General features: G+C 38.8%; 1 protein-coding gene across 1 annotated transcript; it reads right to left on the minus strand.

Moving 5' to 3' along the window:
- Positions 1–932: 932 nt before the first annotated feature.
- hnrnpl (heterogeneous nuclear ribonucleoprotein L) lies at positions 933–17,457 on the minus strand. The gene is made up of 14 exons (XM_088321114.1): positions 17,136–17,457; positions 15,008–15,126; positions 13,877–14,114; positions 11,889–11,976; positions 10,725–10,819; positions 10,579–10,651; positions 7,402–7,437; positions 7,113–7,181; positions 6,802–7,046; positions 5,359–5,480; positions 5,079–5,280; positions 4,939–4,996; positions 1,516–1,611; positions 933–1,430 (listed from the first exon to the last, which is right to left on the minus strand). The coding sequence occupies exons 1-14, from the start codon at positions 17,217–17,219 to the stop codon at positions 1,369–1,371; spliced, it is 1,587 nt and encodes a 528-aa protein (XP_088177240.1). The 5' UTR covers positions 17,220–17,457; the 3' UTR covers positions 933–1,368.
- Positions 17,458–18,128: the final 671 nt, after the last annotated feature.

Consider the following 18,128-nt stretch of genomic DNA (forward strand, 5'->3'; position numbering starts at 1 on the left):
GAGTTTCTCCAGACATCGAGGCGAGGGGGTGGACCCCACGTGGGGGTTTTCCTGGCACGCCCATGGGATGAGCCGGCACGCTAGCTTGTGAAAAAAAACGTGGGCAGAGGAAGAAAAGCAGAAGATCGAGAGAGGAGGCTTGACAGAGACTCGAGCGACTCGAGCGACACTAATTCGATGGAGATCACTTAGTTAAATTATTTAAGAAATTAAATCTGCCCCCGTGTGGAAATGCCGGTCTCTTGTCCATATTTTCCCATCAAGAAACGAGCGCGCATTGTTAGGAGAATGTAGATTGTGTTTGGTTAATGGAGTCAGGTAACTAATTCAAACGATTTGCTAAACGGTACATTTTAATATTTAATTCCTAACACCAGATAAAAAGGTTGAATCGATGGACGTCCTACAAAAATATACTCAAGATTTAAATATTAATGTCACCAGGAAGCAAGGAATTTGTATTTTTTTCTATTTTGAGCTTTATGGCAAATTGACACACGGGTTCGCCTTTCCTTTAATTTCATATTGTTTAATCAGTGAATAGGAATAAAATGTTTTAAGAATAGTTTAAGTGATTTCTACTCTTCTTAAACATTTAAATACGCAGATAAGCACTGATGATTCTTTTCTTTCTACATCTTAATTTAAAAGTAATACAATTAATGGAAGCAAGGAAACAATCCAGTTCAGTCTTTCCCATTCAAGTTTTTTTTCTCCCGTTACCCGAACTGGGACGAAAGTCCGCGTTGTTCGGGTCCTTGGTGTTATGGACCATGCTTTACTCTCGTTAAGTCTGGTCACTCAACGAGGGCCTGAGGCGGAGACTGGACTCCTTTGTGACAAGGTCCCTCCGGTGAATCTACAGGTACCGATGGAATGACTACGTGTCAAGCCCAAAGATTCAAACCTCGCAAAACATAAATGCGTATTCCTTGTATTGTGTACTGTATATTTATTGTACTGCATGTTCACACTGACTTAATGCATTTGGTCACAAATGAGAGCTGACAAAACTAGTGTTCTTAAAACGTAAACATGACACAACTAAATACGTGATGGTTTGTGGTACCCAACCAAACCACTAATAAAAAAACAATAAAAAAAAAAAACACACAACCTGGCAATACAAACACTATTATGGATGTAAACCTTTCAAAGGGAAATACTCCCCATTTAAAAAACAAATGGTCGGTTTTACATTTGATATGGGTGGTAATGGATAGGAGAAATATTACAATCACTTGAATTATACACTTCAATTCTACTTGTATCAATAACGAGTGTATATCTTAACAAGTCATAAGAGAACTACATTACAGTTTATTAAAGCAAAGGAATAAATTGTGGCACCGTTTAAAGCAGTAGGATTTAGCTGCCAGTATTGTGGGTGGTTGAGAAACACAATTTCAGAGTGTACGGGTATGGCCCACCTAGAAAGGGAGAGGGGGGGGGAAATCAGTGAGATTGTTTAGAAAATGATTATGATCGTTTACAATGCTAGAGGTAAATATTTACTGGGGTTTTTCATCTGGTGGTGGTTCATCATTGCTAGGGCTTCCATGGCATCATTGATGGAGTCCCACTCCAGCAAACCCGATGCACTTCGTTCGCCTGTTGTTCCAAAAAAGTCACAATCACAACTTGGAAGAGAGGCGAGCTAAGCAAAAAGTGATAACTTTGGACATAGAAGATGTAAAAATGGGTATTGTAAATTCCGGACTACAAGCCTCTTATTTTATGATCCATATTAAACACTACAGCTCTGAATACAATGTGGCTTTTTAATTATGGACAACAGCAAGCTGCTCTTTTCCGCAGATACAAAACACCATGGTGACGTATGGAAACATTTATGACATCCTTCGAGAGAAATTTGTTCAAATTTCTGCCCACATTATTTATAAAAGCAAAACAGGAGGTTGGTCTATATTTTATTCAATATTTACTGCGTACTTACAATATTTAAATTTGTTCACCCACAAATCAAGTCCTTTATTTACATATCTGAATTAAACAGTAGTTGAAGTTATCCATGAAAAACGCTACACTTCTTTTTACGTATCATCAGCACAATGTCAGGTTGCTGAAGTTTCCTTTATTCCTCAATGAACAATGCCAAGCGAATGCAATTTTGGTCTGTTATCGAGGCAACCACCAATGGAGCCACGAAAAGACACATCAGTGTGGCAATCTGGAACTATTCTCCACAATAGGGTTGTCCTGGCACAGTCGTCTAGGAATAATTGGCTCACGCCAAAAAAAAAAACACCTGAAAGTATTTCTGCATCGTTTGACGTTCCTTGTTGTAATCCATAAGTTTTCCCCCACAATTTCCTTTTAAAAGTAACTCCTGAGATCATTCCCAATATGGCCATGAGTCTTTGACCTTTTGATTGACACTAATACCGATCAATTGCAAGTATTTTTTTTACGGTCCTTAGCCTTCCATTACCTATGAATGCCTGTATTGAGAAAACAGATATGACCTTATTTGGCTCTAAACATTCTCAGCCAATAGTGACAGATTCAAATGATGACTGACAGATTGATTAGCCAGTGAAACTCCCAACATAAATGTATTCATATTTACAATGTGTATTCAAATTAGAGGCAAAAATAAACGTGCGTAATGGAACTCGGGATCCATTTTTGCCTGTGATTATCACGTGAAAGTGTGCACAATCAGTGATTGACTTTTGGAAAGAGAAGTCAAACATTTACAACTCTTTCACAATGTTTAAAAAAAAAAGGTCAAAGTATAATACACGGTTTCAGAGTTAAAGAGCTGTAAACTGGTCGTCTCCAAACGGCCACTTTTGGAAACGCGATGACATACCTTCAGAAAAATGTGTAAAATACAGTGTTTTGTTTTTCAGATCGTGACCAAATTTGACCTGGGACTGGGTAAAGCTTCATGCTATTGTTGCAGCTGTTTTCCAGCTAAGGGCCCGGTCACACAGCCGTTTGCGTCTGTATCGCGGGTAAAATTTTGCGCATTTTTTCTTGCCCGTGGTTGCCCGCAATGGAAAATGCGCAAAATTGGCCAACCCGCTGTTCATCGGTGGTATGCCCGCAAAACATACGCCGGCGACTGTTCCGCTTCCTCATCGCGTAATTTCCGCGTCATTTTCTCGTGTGGACCACGGGTATAAAAGCTGCCGAGCCGGCGTTATGCCGAGAAATGCATCCTTGCCGAGCTTTGCATCCCCTCGCTACTACAACCACTTTTACCTCGTTTTATCTCACTTTTATATCACTTTTAGGGAATTTAATGGCGAACATATAACCAAAACCACTTTGTCTAGCATTTGTTGGGAATGTAATACAACTTAAACCATTCCGTCTTTGTATTTGTTGTGAATGTAATCGAACGGTAATGCACGCCGTATACAAATCACTTTTGAGCAGGTAACATGTTTATTTTGCCTTTTTCTATTCAAATCGCTCGTATTGAAACTGTTATGCACTCTACCATAAAGCTTATTTCTGCATAATAAGCTTTACGGTAGAGTGCATAACAGTTCTCAAAAGTGATTTATATACGGTGTGCATTACCGTTCGATTACGTTCACAACAAAAACAAAGATGGAATGGTTTATGTTGTATTACATTCCCAACAAATGCAAGACGAAGTGGATTTGGTTATATGTTCACCATTACATTCCCTAAAAGTGATATAAAACGAGGTAAAAGTGTTTGTAGTAGCGAGGGGATGCAAATCTCTGCAGGGATGCATTTCTCGGCATAACACCGGGCTGTAGAAATCATAACCGCTCAAGACACAGTCCCGTGAAAATCAAGATTCAAGCTATGGCACCGAAGAAGCCAATATGTTATTATTGTAATAGTTTTTCATTTTTATTTTATGATCTTGTTATGAAATGAAAAGAAATGTCAAGAAATAAAAATGGATTAAGACGAGGTCACTACTGTGACGGGGATCCATGTCCACCCCTTGACGTCTCGAGCACAACTGACGTGTGCTCGGCAAATCGCGCTGTATATACGCGGAGAAAGGCGTTTGACCGTCACACGCCTAACACGCTAATTTCACGTAATAACACCGCGATACAGGCGCAGAACATGCTATGACCGTGCTCCACCCACGATTACCCGCTGAAATTTCGCGTCCTACCCATGTGTAACCACGCCCTGGCTGCGGCCAGAGCACGTCGTTCCGCGTCATTTCCGCGTCATTACCTCGTGTGCCGCCCGCGGTTACACGTGGTCTAAAGTTTTAAGCAGCGCAAAACTTTTTTGCGCGGGCAACAGCGTGTGAATTTCCGACCGCGTGTAAAGCACTGCTGTATCTCGTCTATATGGCGATCTCAAAGCGTCCAATATCGTCTGCTTCACGGGCAGAAATTTCTGGCCGTGATTCAGCCTCGATACGCCCGTGAAAGGCTTGGCGACCGGGCCCTCAAGTTTTGAGCAGCGCAAAACTTTTTCGTGCTGCCAACCGCGTGTGAATTTCCGTCCGCGTGTAAAGCACTGCTGTATCTCGGCTGTATGGCGATCTCAAAGCGTCCAACAGCGTCTGCTTCACAGGCAGAAATTTCTGGCCGTGATTCAGACGCAAACGGCTGTGTGACCGGGCCCTAAGGTCCCCATGCTACACTCTTTTGCAGACATGTGATCGGAAAAAATAATTTTGGGGTGAGAATACAAACCTATTTTGGTGTGTTCCAACTTAGATTAGTCAATGTTAGTAGCACTTGCAGTGATTATAGTTTGGGACAAATCTTCAGAGTGTTATCTTACAGAAGAGACCAAAACAGTCCATATTCTCAAGGCTCAATAACAGCATTCAATATACTTTGGGTACGTCTTGGATTGGGATTTCAGGCGAATTTCACATGATAGTTAAGGGGCTAAGTATGTTCGCTCTGTAGTCCGTAATTAACCGCAATCCTCTAAACCTTTTAGCTGTGTACTCACTTTTTCCACTGAAAACCTTCACAGTTGATGGACTTTTAACTCCTAATTCATTGCACACCTGGGGGATAAGGAACAAAAATGAAAAATGACATTTGTTCAAGAAAATGATAACACCATAAAAGGCATGTGGCTCTTCTGACCTGGTTGAAGATCTCTTTCGAGATGTCAGGCTGAGCGTTAAAAAAATGGAGAACATTGGTGGGGTGTTGAATTCGATTCTTGGCTGCCTGCTCTGGAGAGGTGAAGCGGTTATTTCGAGAGCCGTGAAAGTCTTTGAAGCTGCTGCTGTTGTCTTCTAACTGGTAACTCTGTCCAGGTACTATCGCTTGCTGCTTAGACACACTACCGAGCAAAGATGGGAAGGTTTGATCTCGATTTTGAACGGAGTACAAAGTCAATTTCAAGACAACTCGCTCTCACCAGACGTTAAGTTTGTTTCCAAAAAGGAAATTGTTGTTAAGATGAGAAATGGCCCTGTCCACGGAATAGCAGTCACCCATCTCCACCATAGCGGCTCCAGGTTTGCTCTTCATGAACTTAACCTGAAAAATCAAGAGAGAGAGAGCAGTTGACAACCAGACTGCAACGATTAGGTAACATTGTTGACAAAAATCGATAATAGAAATAGTCGACAATGAATTCCAATGTCGACAATTGTTGCTGGACAAGTTTTTTGCAGAAAGTGAGGCATCTTTACATAAATATAGTACAGACGCTCCCCTACTTACGAACATTCGACTTACGCAAAAGAGTAGATACGATCATTTTTTTCGGGATGTCGAAAAATATCCGGACATTGCTGTAAGTTAGATTTTGTATCGTGTACACCTTATTCCCAGTACAGGACATTACTGTAATGCTGTGAAAGGTCACCCTGCATCCACCCCAAAGAAGAAATGCGGCTTCCTCTTCCTAGTTCGTGGGTAAACATATTACACTGTATCTCAAATGCGCTACCAACTTTGCGTTTTGTTGTTTAATATCTCGTGCATCCACTTTATATGGTTGGTGTAAAGAAGAGATGAGCTGTTTCTCTTGAAACGAAAGTGAAATAAGAAAGCTGATGCGGTTGGGAAAATGGTTGGAAAGCTTTTTTTCGGCCACTGTTTAACCGCGGAGGACCTCTTGAAGCACAAGTAAAAAAGTAAGGAAAACCTCACTTTATTTATCTTTATAGAGCATATTATTTTAGAAAAAGGTTTATTTTTTAGTACAAAACAATACAGGTTACTTATACAAGCTTTAAACATGCTTATATAAACCATAAAAATACAAAATATAGCACTGAAGCAACTTACGAACAAATTCAACTTACGAACGATCGTCCGGACCCTAACTCGTTCGTAGGTTGGGCATCGCCTGTATCTGCTGAGAGTGGCTCATGCGCAATAGACAATGTCTCAAGTGGTAACATGAGCATACAGGAATGGCGGCATCAACATCAAGTACTTGTACTAAAGCCATAGCCTGGATAGGGCCAATAAAAACACTACTTGCAAAGCAAACCTTGCGTACTGTTGCGCTAGCTCGGTGACACACAAACATGTAAACGAAACGTTGTCTGACTTGCCAAAGTGAGATTTAAGAAACATTCAAGCCAAAGGGGTTCTGATTGCATCATTGCACATTTTATACGCATGTTATGCATACATATTTTAAAAATCTGCAGGATGTTCAATAAAAGATGTGTTTTTAATTATACTGATTTTTTTCTTGTGTTTATCATTTTCCACATTTCCACTAATCATTCCACTTATTGTTGACTAGTCAACTATCAAAATAATCAATAGTTGCAGCTCAATTAACAACAAATTATTTTTCTTCAATCACATTTTCAGAAGTAAACAATGTGATCAAACTCACCCTCTCCACATTCCCATAGAGGCAGAAGATGTTAAAGACCTTGTCAGCATTGATCTTGGTAGACTCAAGACCATACACCATAAGTACCGGCGAGTCAGCGTGAGGTCCGTACTCGGGAGGCGGGGGCCCATAACTGGTGCCATAGCGCTGATTACCGCGACCACGGGCAACCATACCGGGTCCCATGCGGTGGGGAGGCCCATAGCTCTCATCATTGTAGCCATGGTAGCCTCCCTGAGGGCCACCTATATGATGAGGGCAGAAAGAAACTAAACCTAATTGTTACATGACAATTTGGGAGGGATTCCTACCATAATCGGGTGGGTGGTCTCCAAGAAGAGCAGGTTGCCTCTGACGTTTGTTTGGATTTGCATTGGGATCTACCAAGGATACAGTCAAAATGGAAACTGAAGATCTCAAAAAGATACAAAGATGGATAAATACTACAGGGTGATTAGTGTTTAGGGAGAGTGACTGACATGCAACAGAAAAAACATGATTCTTAACCACTAACTGAAGCCATCTATGATCTTGCAACCCAACTAATGACATAATGGAGATTGGTCTTTTATAACCGTTCCATTGCAAAAACAAACACACCTTGTGGATTGTTCCAATTGCCCTCACCATCAGCATCTGTGCAGGTACACATATACATGTCAAATAAAATATTGCAACTGAAGGAAATATTTCAAAACACGCCTTAATATGAATTTCCTGCAGTATATCTCAACTCTTTTGGAAGCAAGGCATACAGTATATCTAGACAGTAACAGCACACAACATTCCATGTTATCACAAGACACAATTTCAGCATCAGCAGTCTTGGGACGTAGAGGTCACAGGTTTGATTCCGGCTCCTTCAAGTTTAATGACAAAGTGTCCTTGGGCAAGACACTGAATCCCTAGTAGGCCGTGCATGGCTGCCTCTGGCTATCGGCGAGTGTGTGTGTGTGTGTGAATGGGTAAATTGTGAAGTACATTGTGAAGCTCTTTGAAATTATTATTACCTATCCAAAAAAGGAAAATCATCATGTTATCATACCATTATTGCCATCAAGTACCCGTTTGGAGTAGACAACAGCAATCAATCTGGTCCTGAGCAACAACAGTGGGTAGGTAGAAAGTCGTCTCCAAGCTCTACTCATTTTCCATTTGTTTTGATCTCCGTGTCTTCTTTGCATCCCCACCACCAAAGAGAATTACATCCACACATCCATGCTTGGTTTCCGCTTTTTGCCATTCTTTTTTTTTTCAAAGTTGCGATGATGAGCATTTCCAGCTTACCGTGCTGACCACAAAGCAGGATTAGTGCATCATTTGAGAGTGGGCTGTCTGTCCACAGACACACTGAGCCAAACCTGCATCACACGGGAGGTGTTAAATCATCACTGTGGGCCAGTGCAACACAAAAAAAATGGGAAAAATAAATGAACAGATAGGAGGGAAACGGGGAAGAGGGTAAAGGGAAAACAGAATACCAGTCCAAAAATGTAGCACTTTGTAGAAGATTTGTAATCTAATTGCATCTGTTGTCATATGCTTTCTAAATGTTTGGTTCTTGTGTTGGAGTAGGCTCTCGTGGATATTTCTTCTCATGTAAAATTGGGCACTGAAATATGACTTGATCTGATGATGATGTGCTGTGATGAACGTTCCGCTCTGTATGCAGTCGAGGCTATTCAGCTTGTTGTATTGTCAAGTGTTCGCACAGGACGGGAAGGTGCTGTTATTGTTTGGACAAAGGCCTCATGTGTCATCTGTTCCCAAAAGTGCCTCTTTGGATCCATGTAGATGTGTAAAAGACGGAATAGCCCAAGGGCGCGAGGAAATGCAGCCAATAATAACCTTCCCAGACATCAATGTGCTGTGTTGGTATTGGTTGCTCCTCAAGGATCTGAAGATGTGCTTTACTAGTATACAGGTGCTGCTGTTGGTGGTGGTGGATGCTTATAGAGATGGCTCTGTGTCGGTTGTAGGACGTGTTTGCATTGTCTTTGAGTATTTGTCTCCCTCAAAATGTTGGGCTTGCTTGTCCATCACCCCCAAAAGACGGATGCCCTTGTCAGTCCCTTGCAGTTGAGATAGAGATGTAGATGAACGTAGGAAGTATTGCGTTGAGGTTATGTTCCAGTGTTTGTTGTCCCCACTGTGTCCAATGTATCCCAAAGCAGAGATTTACATTACTCATGGCTTTGGGTGCTGTTGAGGTTGTAATGAAATGAGGTAAGCAAATACATGAGTTTGGACTGACAGAACATGAGGAGTACCTTATATTTTAAAATAAACATAAATGTAAATTTGCACATGCATCCTTTAATCCGGTGCGCTCTGTAGTCTGGAATGTAGGCTAATTATTGACCCATTTCGACATTTTCCTAAATATAGAGTATAAAAGTTTTGGCCATGTAAGTGTAATGACAATCCCTTCAGTTCTCATACAAATGCTTCCAAAATCAAATAATATATTTCAACAGTGTGCATTGAGTGTAGTAAAAATGATTCAAATCAATAATTAATTAAAATATATTTTTTTCTAATTTACTATATAATCATAAATAGATAGGACCTCCAATTTAGGATTTTTACAATTAAAAAAATACATTTTTCAAGCGTTTATGACCACACTGTAAATCAAAACTGTTGAAGGTATAGATATGAGCAAATCTTTAAAAATCTTATCATCAATTTCACAATTGAGGACCTTTTCAGTGTTAAATGGATTGCTAAAAGCTGGTGATGATTATCAAATGATAATTAGTAAGTATTCCATTTTGGAATTTGAGTAGCTATTTTTTATGACTTCATTAATTATCATAATTAATTCTTGTCTGACCAGCTAGCATGGACAGTCATTTTTTAATCACTAAAAGGACTATTTGAAAAATTTTTGATGGAGTTGTGTTTAAAATGGATTTTAATTGTAATTGTCAATGCTGGCGGATGAAATTGAGATAGTATTATTTTATGGCTATTTGGCTCAACCCAATAAAGAAGCCAAATTTAAAGGGATGTAATACCAAGAGTGAATTTGGTCGGCACGATTTATCTTTCGAGTAATGTACCAGTTTCGATATAAGATATAAAATATTTGATGCAGGCCTTTCCAATGCATCATGACAACTCCCCATTGCAATGGTTACTTTTATTATTTTTTCACATAATGAAATGATTAAAACTGATTTCGTGACAACTTGGTCATGTAAAGCTTTTTTATGTGTACAAATTATCCAAAAATATTATAAAACCAGTGTAAAGAGAGGCCAGCGAAAATAACAGTAAACACGGTAATGAAAACAATCATAATTCAATGGCTAAAATTAGGTATGAAGTAGACACACATCAGATCTGTTTAATGAGAATATTAGATACTGAGTTATATTTAAAAATGATTAAAATCTCCAATATGCTTGAAAAATGCCAGAGGTGACCACCCTATTTCCTGGACCTGAGAAGGCAGGGATCATTTGTGTTGCAATAGTGTCATGCTCTTAAGTGAACGTGAATGTGGTACGGAGTGCAACGCTATGTACCGGTTCACATGCACTGGACAAAATGATTGGCTGCCAATTAAATTGGTCTGCCAAAGAGCAAGAAAATGCACAAGACTTCGGTTGATTATTACTTTAGAACAGCCGATTGTCAAGCTTAGTGAGCTAAATAACTCAAATAGTGATCAGAGGCAAAGTTTGCACAGTAGGGAAACTTAAAATCCAACACTAGTGGAAGGAAAAGTAAAGAGGAAATAGAAAGGGGTAGGGATGGTTACAAACCTACCTTGGGCATTTAGGTTTGGGTTTGTGTAGTCCCATGTGTCCTGGTCATTCTTAAAGACATTTAGGCGTGTTGGCTGTGGATTTGGAACAAGAAGCTTAAAACAAAATACTTGGACTTGCTCAAAAGATAATGATCTCAAATAATACCTTAGCATATTCAATCTTCAGTGTGCAGCAACCAGAATAGATGTCCGCTCCATTGAGTGATGCTTTGGCTCTTTGGGCACTTTGGACTGAATCAAATGTAAACAAGGGTGGGTTAAGGTGAAATTTTAGCAAATGTTACTACTGGGATGTCTACTTTAAGCCACCTGAAGGTAAACCAATAACATTTAAAAACAGGAATAAAATGAAAACAAAAGTTTACATTGCCACATTTTCTTTCCGGATACAATCCGAGGTCTAATGATCACTATATGTCACAAAAACATCATGGTCTCAATCTAAATCCTAATCACTGTCGTAAAAAGTACAGTAAAATAAATGCAACGTTTTCCCCCATTTAACAAACCACCTCATTTAAAAATATATATATATTTGTTAAATTAAAAAAGCAAGAGTCAAAGTTGGATACATTTTGGAATTCTGTTATTACATCTCCCAATGTATCAGAAACCAATAAGCGTGCAAAGATTTTTTTTTCATGTAGAGATTTGAAGATGCCCACTATTCTTGGATCTTTTATAGAGTATTTATGATTCTTAAACTTTAGCGGGAATTCTTGAAAAGAGTCAGTGAATTGTGTTCTTTATCTTTCGTAAGTCGGTCTTCTGCCACACCACACTTCCCTTTTTTGAAGTCCTTGCTTTAGTTTATAGTCATAGAGTAAATGCAAAAACGACAATACTTGTGCTTTACCCCAAAAATAAAGAAATCTGATAGCAGACCGCTTGCTGAATCTAAGCAATCACAGTATTAGAGGTAATTCAGACCTTGGTTATGATTAACCGATTATCGGCACATGCCTGGATGAGGCTGATGTTTTGTCAGTTTTCCTCATTTTACTAGCTATCGAGCAGATAAGTTGCAGCTCGTGTTGGACACATTAGGTGGACTGACAATATTGGATGTTCTTGCTACTCAACTTATACCGGTCATTTGAACTAGACCCTGCTTGCTGGGTCTTTCATACCAGAAAATAGTAGTCTGTTTGAAATACCACCGTGTACGTTTCACCACCACAAGAAACTAAATATTACAATGTAAAAAATGCCTTACTACTACCTCTTTTCCATGAAACCAATTAGCATCCGATAAAAATCAGAAAACAATAAAGCATTGAAATTATCCAAAATGTGAGACAAAAAGGATATTCAACCATTGCCTGTACGCCGTTTTTCCTGAAGATGACAATCCTCTGTACAGGACCGCAGTTGTTACATATGGTGTACAACACATCCTGCAGAAGTAAATTTCAAGCATTTTAAAAAAGAACCCCAACACAAAGGCAGATTTCTTTTAAATATTTTAAACAACCACTTGTGAAAAGATATTCCTATCTTCAATAGATTTTCTTTTACAAAGAGTATATATATATATATATATATATATATATATATATATATATATATATATATATATATATATATATATATATATATATATATATATATATATATATATATATATATATATATATATATATATATATATATATATAATTTTTTTTTAGATCTGAGCCAGAAATTTGAAAGTGCGTCTTATTACCTGGTGGACCTTACATACCACAAAATACGGCAGATAAGATGGGAAATGCATAGAGTAATTATTGGTATGCGTTACCAGACAAGGTTTCCTGGTAATACTGTGTTTAAGCAACGATTGTGCAATGTTTGATCAAAACCATAAATATCGCTGACCTAAATTGCAAAACATTGTATGCAACGGGAATCAAACCTAAGTAGTGGCAATGAGAGTTCCGACACTTTTCCACTTGACCACCAGTGGTACAAGTCACATGTGACAAGCCATTAGATTTGCATAGTGCATTCTGATAGGCTAAACAGTCTCTCCACTTTTTCACCAACTAATCCTAGAGAACGGAGAAAACAAAGTCTTTCAACAAAATACTGTACAAGCTCTTTTACATAAACATACATATCAAACAGGGGTTATCGACGTTCAAGTGAAGAAGTGGAGACTGTTTAACCCATCAGAATGCACTAGGCAATTCAGTTTTGTAAAATAATGCAATAATGGGATAATCTCTGACGCCATATTGTACATCATCTGCGGTCTAGTGATAAAATGTTGGTGCTCTCCCCGCCGCTACTCGGGTTTGATTCCCATTGCACCCAATATTTTTCGATTTTGGTCATTTGCATTTGCATTTCATGTGTGCATTATAATACATACCTGTACTAGAGGTAAGATCTTGGGCCTCTGCGAATTTCGGGCTGCGTTGGAGCTTAAGATATAAATCATTCATTTGAGCTGGGATTCTCTCTATCACCATTTTTTTTCTCATTTTTCTTCTTGGAGGATCTGCCCAACATGCACTTAATTTTGCTCAAGTTATTATTTAAATGCCTGCTTTTTAACTGCTACCTGAGTAAGATTTTTCCGAGGTAACAGTACTTTTACCTGAGTAACACATTTCGGTGACGCAGTTCAACGCCAAAATGCGCACTTCGGTGCTAAAGTGATATTATTGAGATAATTCTATCATGAAGAACATGCAAACAAAACAATCAGTTTAACTCCAAGTCACTAAATCCAAAGATAAATTCATCCTATGTGTCACAGTAGAAAATGCCCAGCTTCCTCTTTCCACCTCTATTTCCTTTACGTCAGACATTTCCGCTTCTTGCCAATAGCTTACAAGCTTTACAAACATTCTTTCTGCTTTCATATTTAACTATTTGCATCCTGTAATATGCAGAATATGAATCTTTTTGATGCAATTTCGTTCACTTTCACTTCGCTGCAATTGGGCGCGTGCATACTTGATTTGAGGGACCGAGCCTAAAGTTAACCTGAAGCTGCGTCCTTCAACCAAAGCACGCACTTCGGCGCCTCAAATCAAGATAATTGGTCGGGTTCGGGCTGATACACTTGCGGCCCGGGTCGGGCTAGACTTTTTAACCCCGATCTTACTTTTAGCCCGTACAAACGAAAGCTCTTGCTGTAATCTCAATTTCATGGGCTGTTATAGTCCAGAGCGCCTTAGGTATGAAAAAAATATGACAAAAGATGTAATTTTTGGGGTGCACCTTATAATACGGTGCGTCTTATAGTGCGGAAAATACAGCATATCCAAACAAACCCATTTACATAACACTAGTTTGAAGTTTAGATACCGTAGTAATGGGGTAGATGGGATTTATGATGGTGAGCAGCAGCACATTGTTGACACTGCGCGTGTCATCAGAGTCTCCAGGCCGAGATATTTTTTGGCTTGTTGAATAGTTGATGAATGCAGAGTGGCCTGCAATGTAGACCTGGTTCTCTGCTGCATAAGTAACAGCATTGCATGATGAATTCATGTCCTCAAACTCCACCAAGGCCTGGCGCTTCTTAGGCATCATTACCACTGAACTATGGAAGGGAGACACAATTCAAATTATTCTTAAGAATATGAGCTGAAGAGTAAACAATTAGGCACAGAAATATATAGTCAGTAAGTGCATACATTTGGTCAGGAATAGTTTGATAAAAATTCTGTATTTTGTGAGTTTCAAAAAAGGTGATGTAATTTCCAAGTGGCTCCTCTCTAAATGGATGAATGCATTGTATTCATTTTCAAACATGTATAAAATATTTAAGGAGTACGAAGAAGTGCAAAGTTGTATTTTATCCCTCAACATTTTCACAGATCCATTGTTTAGTCTGATTAATTTAGCCACATGACAACAATGCAAAAAAAGCAACAACAACATATACACTCACAAGGAAGTACACTTCTTTGCTGCCTAATCGTAGTAGATATACAGGAAATTAAGTAGGAGAAACCAAGGTTAAGGAATAAATCTAATTATTGCCATCAATTGTGATTTTTCATTGAAAAAAAAAAATTAAGATTCAGAAATTTGCTAAAACATAGAATTGATAAATAATTGAAAAGCTTAATTTGAAGCACCAAAAGCTGGTGTTTTATATTAAATTGAAAGGTAAGAAAAATGTTTGGGCCAACCCAATAAAGAAGCCAAATTTAAAGGGATGTAATGTAAAAAATCTAGTGGTCAAAGAATACACACTTGTCCCTTAAAAGTATGTTATTTTTCTCGAAACAGTTTGTACAAAGTGGATGTGTAGGTTTGATTTATCAATCAGGTTAATGTTCTAATTACTCGTTAGGATAATTATGTTTAAAATGGATTAAAAGTGTAATCGTCCTGTTGAAAAAGATCCATTAAAAAATAAATAAAGCAAGATTTTAACTTTTGGCCCTTAAGATCTTTTTAAACACATATTTCTCCGTCAATTTATACCTGACAGTCCCAAACTCTTGCAAGGCTTCAACCAAGTCAGACTCCACAATCCCATCAACCAAGCCTCTGATATGCACCACCGGGGAGGGAAGAGGTTTATGGGGATCGTCATAGCTTTCCTGAAAACAATATCATATTAGTGACAGATAATTCATAAAAAGTGTGCCAAAGCAATGTAATTGGAACAAAACCACCTCCAGTAGCCGACATTCCATCACAAGCTAGGCTGAAATTGTCTTTCAGATGAGATTCACTGTAACTTGCATTAAATACGAACAATCATTTATTGTTGAATTCATAGGTGACAATCTTCCTGTATTTTACACCTTTTTATCATCAAATTCTGTATGCTGTAGAACAGTTGTTGTGTTGTTTTCTGTTAGACCTATCTTGTCTTGCCCATTTCGGCTCTAATCCAGTCGTGTCGGTCACTAGTAGCAGACGACAATGTCATCGTATACTGTACTACCAATATTGTTGCTGTACACTGGTCAAGTAACATTTATTTGTACAGCCCTCAATCACATAAAGACTAAAAGGGCTGCACAAGCCCAAGATTTGCCGATACTGTCGCAATATAACCCAGAGATTTGTGTTTGATGTTGTCTCACTGTATTTACTTCATGTAAGCCTTTTTTTCCCATTTATTTTCATTTATTTATTTTTACAAATTACTGGCTGTTTTGGGGGTCCATCAATAGGGATATCTTTTGAGATTGATGCTTTCAGCCTAGTTCCAGCAATATGTTTTTACTCTAGGGAAATAGCATTTTTCCAAATGTCTGAGACAATTTGGACCAAACGAGTAACTAAAACATCAGATAAGTATCTATGAATTCATGGCAAATGCTGTCCTCTAACAAGCCGTTTTGGGGTACAGTATAGTTCTATCTTGCTCACCTTAGACAGTGAGTTTGAGCCATGAAAGTATTGTACATACAAAGTATAGAAAGACAAAGGGAAGTGATAGAGATTTAAGATTCAAGATTCAAAGGGTTAATTGTCATATGCACAGTAAAGAATCACGATTCCCTGCACAATGAAATTGTTTGCCTTCCACACAATTGCCAGCGTAATAAAACTAAGAAACTATATACATGTATACATAAAAAGATAATTACCAATATTAAAAAGATAAAAATTCAAGATAACCTCAAGATGAATTAACGCAATAAGTTAAAAGCACAGTTGAAAGTGACTGTAGTGCTAGAGTAATCCAAGAATAGTCAATTTCAAAGTGTCTGTAGTGTGCTGAACGTGTCTGTGGTGTATTGTTCGATCAGCAGCCGTTTAAGAGTCTGATAGCAGAGGGGTGATAGTCTGACATCTTAGTTACATATTAAATTGGATTGGGAGAATTTCTGTTAGAGAGTAAAACCATCTGTAGAACAAATACAAATCTGCAAAATCCTGCACCGCTACATACAATAAGCAACAGTAAATTTGCTACTAAAAAGGGAAAATAACTAAGAACATTGTTGAAAGAATTGTGTTTATTTAAACTTGTTTGCTATCTTAGTTTTTAGTCTACATAGTCGGTCTTGCTGAGAGTAGAAAGGTGCCACGCCGTGTTTGGTTTATTATGGCTTTATTAGGTGAATTGCAATCATTATTTAGGGGAGGAATTGGCTGAGGATGACTGTTATGTCAACTCGAAGTGTGGAACATAAGAAAGATGGGGAAATATTTTTTGGGTGTTGATTATTTGGTAAATACGAAAAACTTGTTTACACTAATTCTCTTTGTTTTTATTCTACTTGTCTGTCTTGCTGTGAGTAACTAGGTGCTAAGTTGTGATTGTAGGGTTTATTAACGCTTTCATAAGGGGGAATTGCATGGGAGATTGTGAGCTATGTGCATTAAACTCACAAAGAGAAAAATCACAAACCTTTTGTATTTTCGACTATATAAACGTTTTATATCTAACGAGCAGCACTAAAAATATTTTTTGCTCAGGAGATAGTTTGAAAATGCTAACTAGTAAAAATTGTCAATCGTTTGCTAGCTCTTTGGCTACCAAAGCGCAATAAGGTCTTAATGACGACATACAGACACGTGAAGCTATATTTAAACTCAATAAATCGGTTCTTAATACATTGAAAAATTTCTCCATGAAGACAAGCCTTACCGTTGTCATCGCTCCGTCTTCGGTTTTCTGTCTTTTAGTCGCTCGGCCTCCTTCTCCGTAGAAGCGGCCCGCAGCAGCAGCCATGTTGTCCTGCCCTTATGCCGAGAAAAGCATCCCTGCCGAGATTTGCATCCCCTCGCTACAACAACCACTTTAACCTCGTTTTATATCACTTTTCGGGAATGTAATGGCGAATATATAACCAAAACCACTTCGTCTTGCATTCGTTGGGAATGTAATACAACTTAAACCATTCCGTCTTTGTATTTGTTGTGAACGTAATTGAACGGTAATGCACACCGTATATAAATCACTTTTGAGAACTGTTATGCACTCTACCGTAAAGCTTATTATGCATGAATAAGCTTTATGGTAGAGTGCATAGCCGTTTCAATACGAGCGATTTGAATAGAAAAGGCAAAATAAACATGTTACCTGCTCAAACGTGATTTGTATACGGTGTGCATCACCGTTGTATTACATTCCCAACAAATGCAAGACGAAGTGGTTTAGGTGTTATGTTCGCCATTACATTCCCGAAAAGTGATATAAAACGAAGTAAAAGTGGTTATAGTAGCTAGGGGATGCAAATCTAGGCAGGGATGCATTTCTCGGCATAACACCTGTTCTGCCGGGCTGATGCGTTCAAGAACAATGGGGCACCGAGGCTGCCGATTCGGATTTTAAGATTGATACGTGAACCTTCCGGCAGCACGGCGGGGCAGTGGTTAGCGCATGTGCGGCACAGTTCATGTCTTGGGAACCTCCTGCGTGGGTTCAAATCCAGCTCCAGCTGAATGAGCGAGTGAGCGTCTGTCCCCGTGTGCCCTGTGATTGGCTGGCAACCAGTTCAGGGCGTCCCCTGCCCACTGCCCGATGATTGCTGGGATGTGGGCTCCAGCACCCCCGCGACCCTACTGAGGATAAGCGGTGTAGCTAATGAGATGAGAACCTTCCACTCGTAAACAAATACAAGCATTTAAGCTATAAATG

The sequence above is a fragment of the Urocampus carinirostris genome, chromosome 17 (assembly GCF_059441175.1).
Source record: "Urocampus carinirostris isolate Australia breed hairy pipefish chromosome 17, RoL_Ucar_1.0, whole genome shotgun sequence".
Lineage (NCBI taxonomy): Eukaryota > Metazoa > Chordata > Actinopteri > Syngnathiformes > Syngnathidae > Urocampus > Urocampus carinirostris.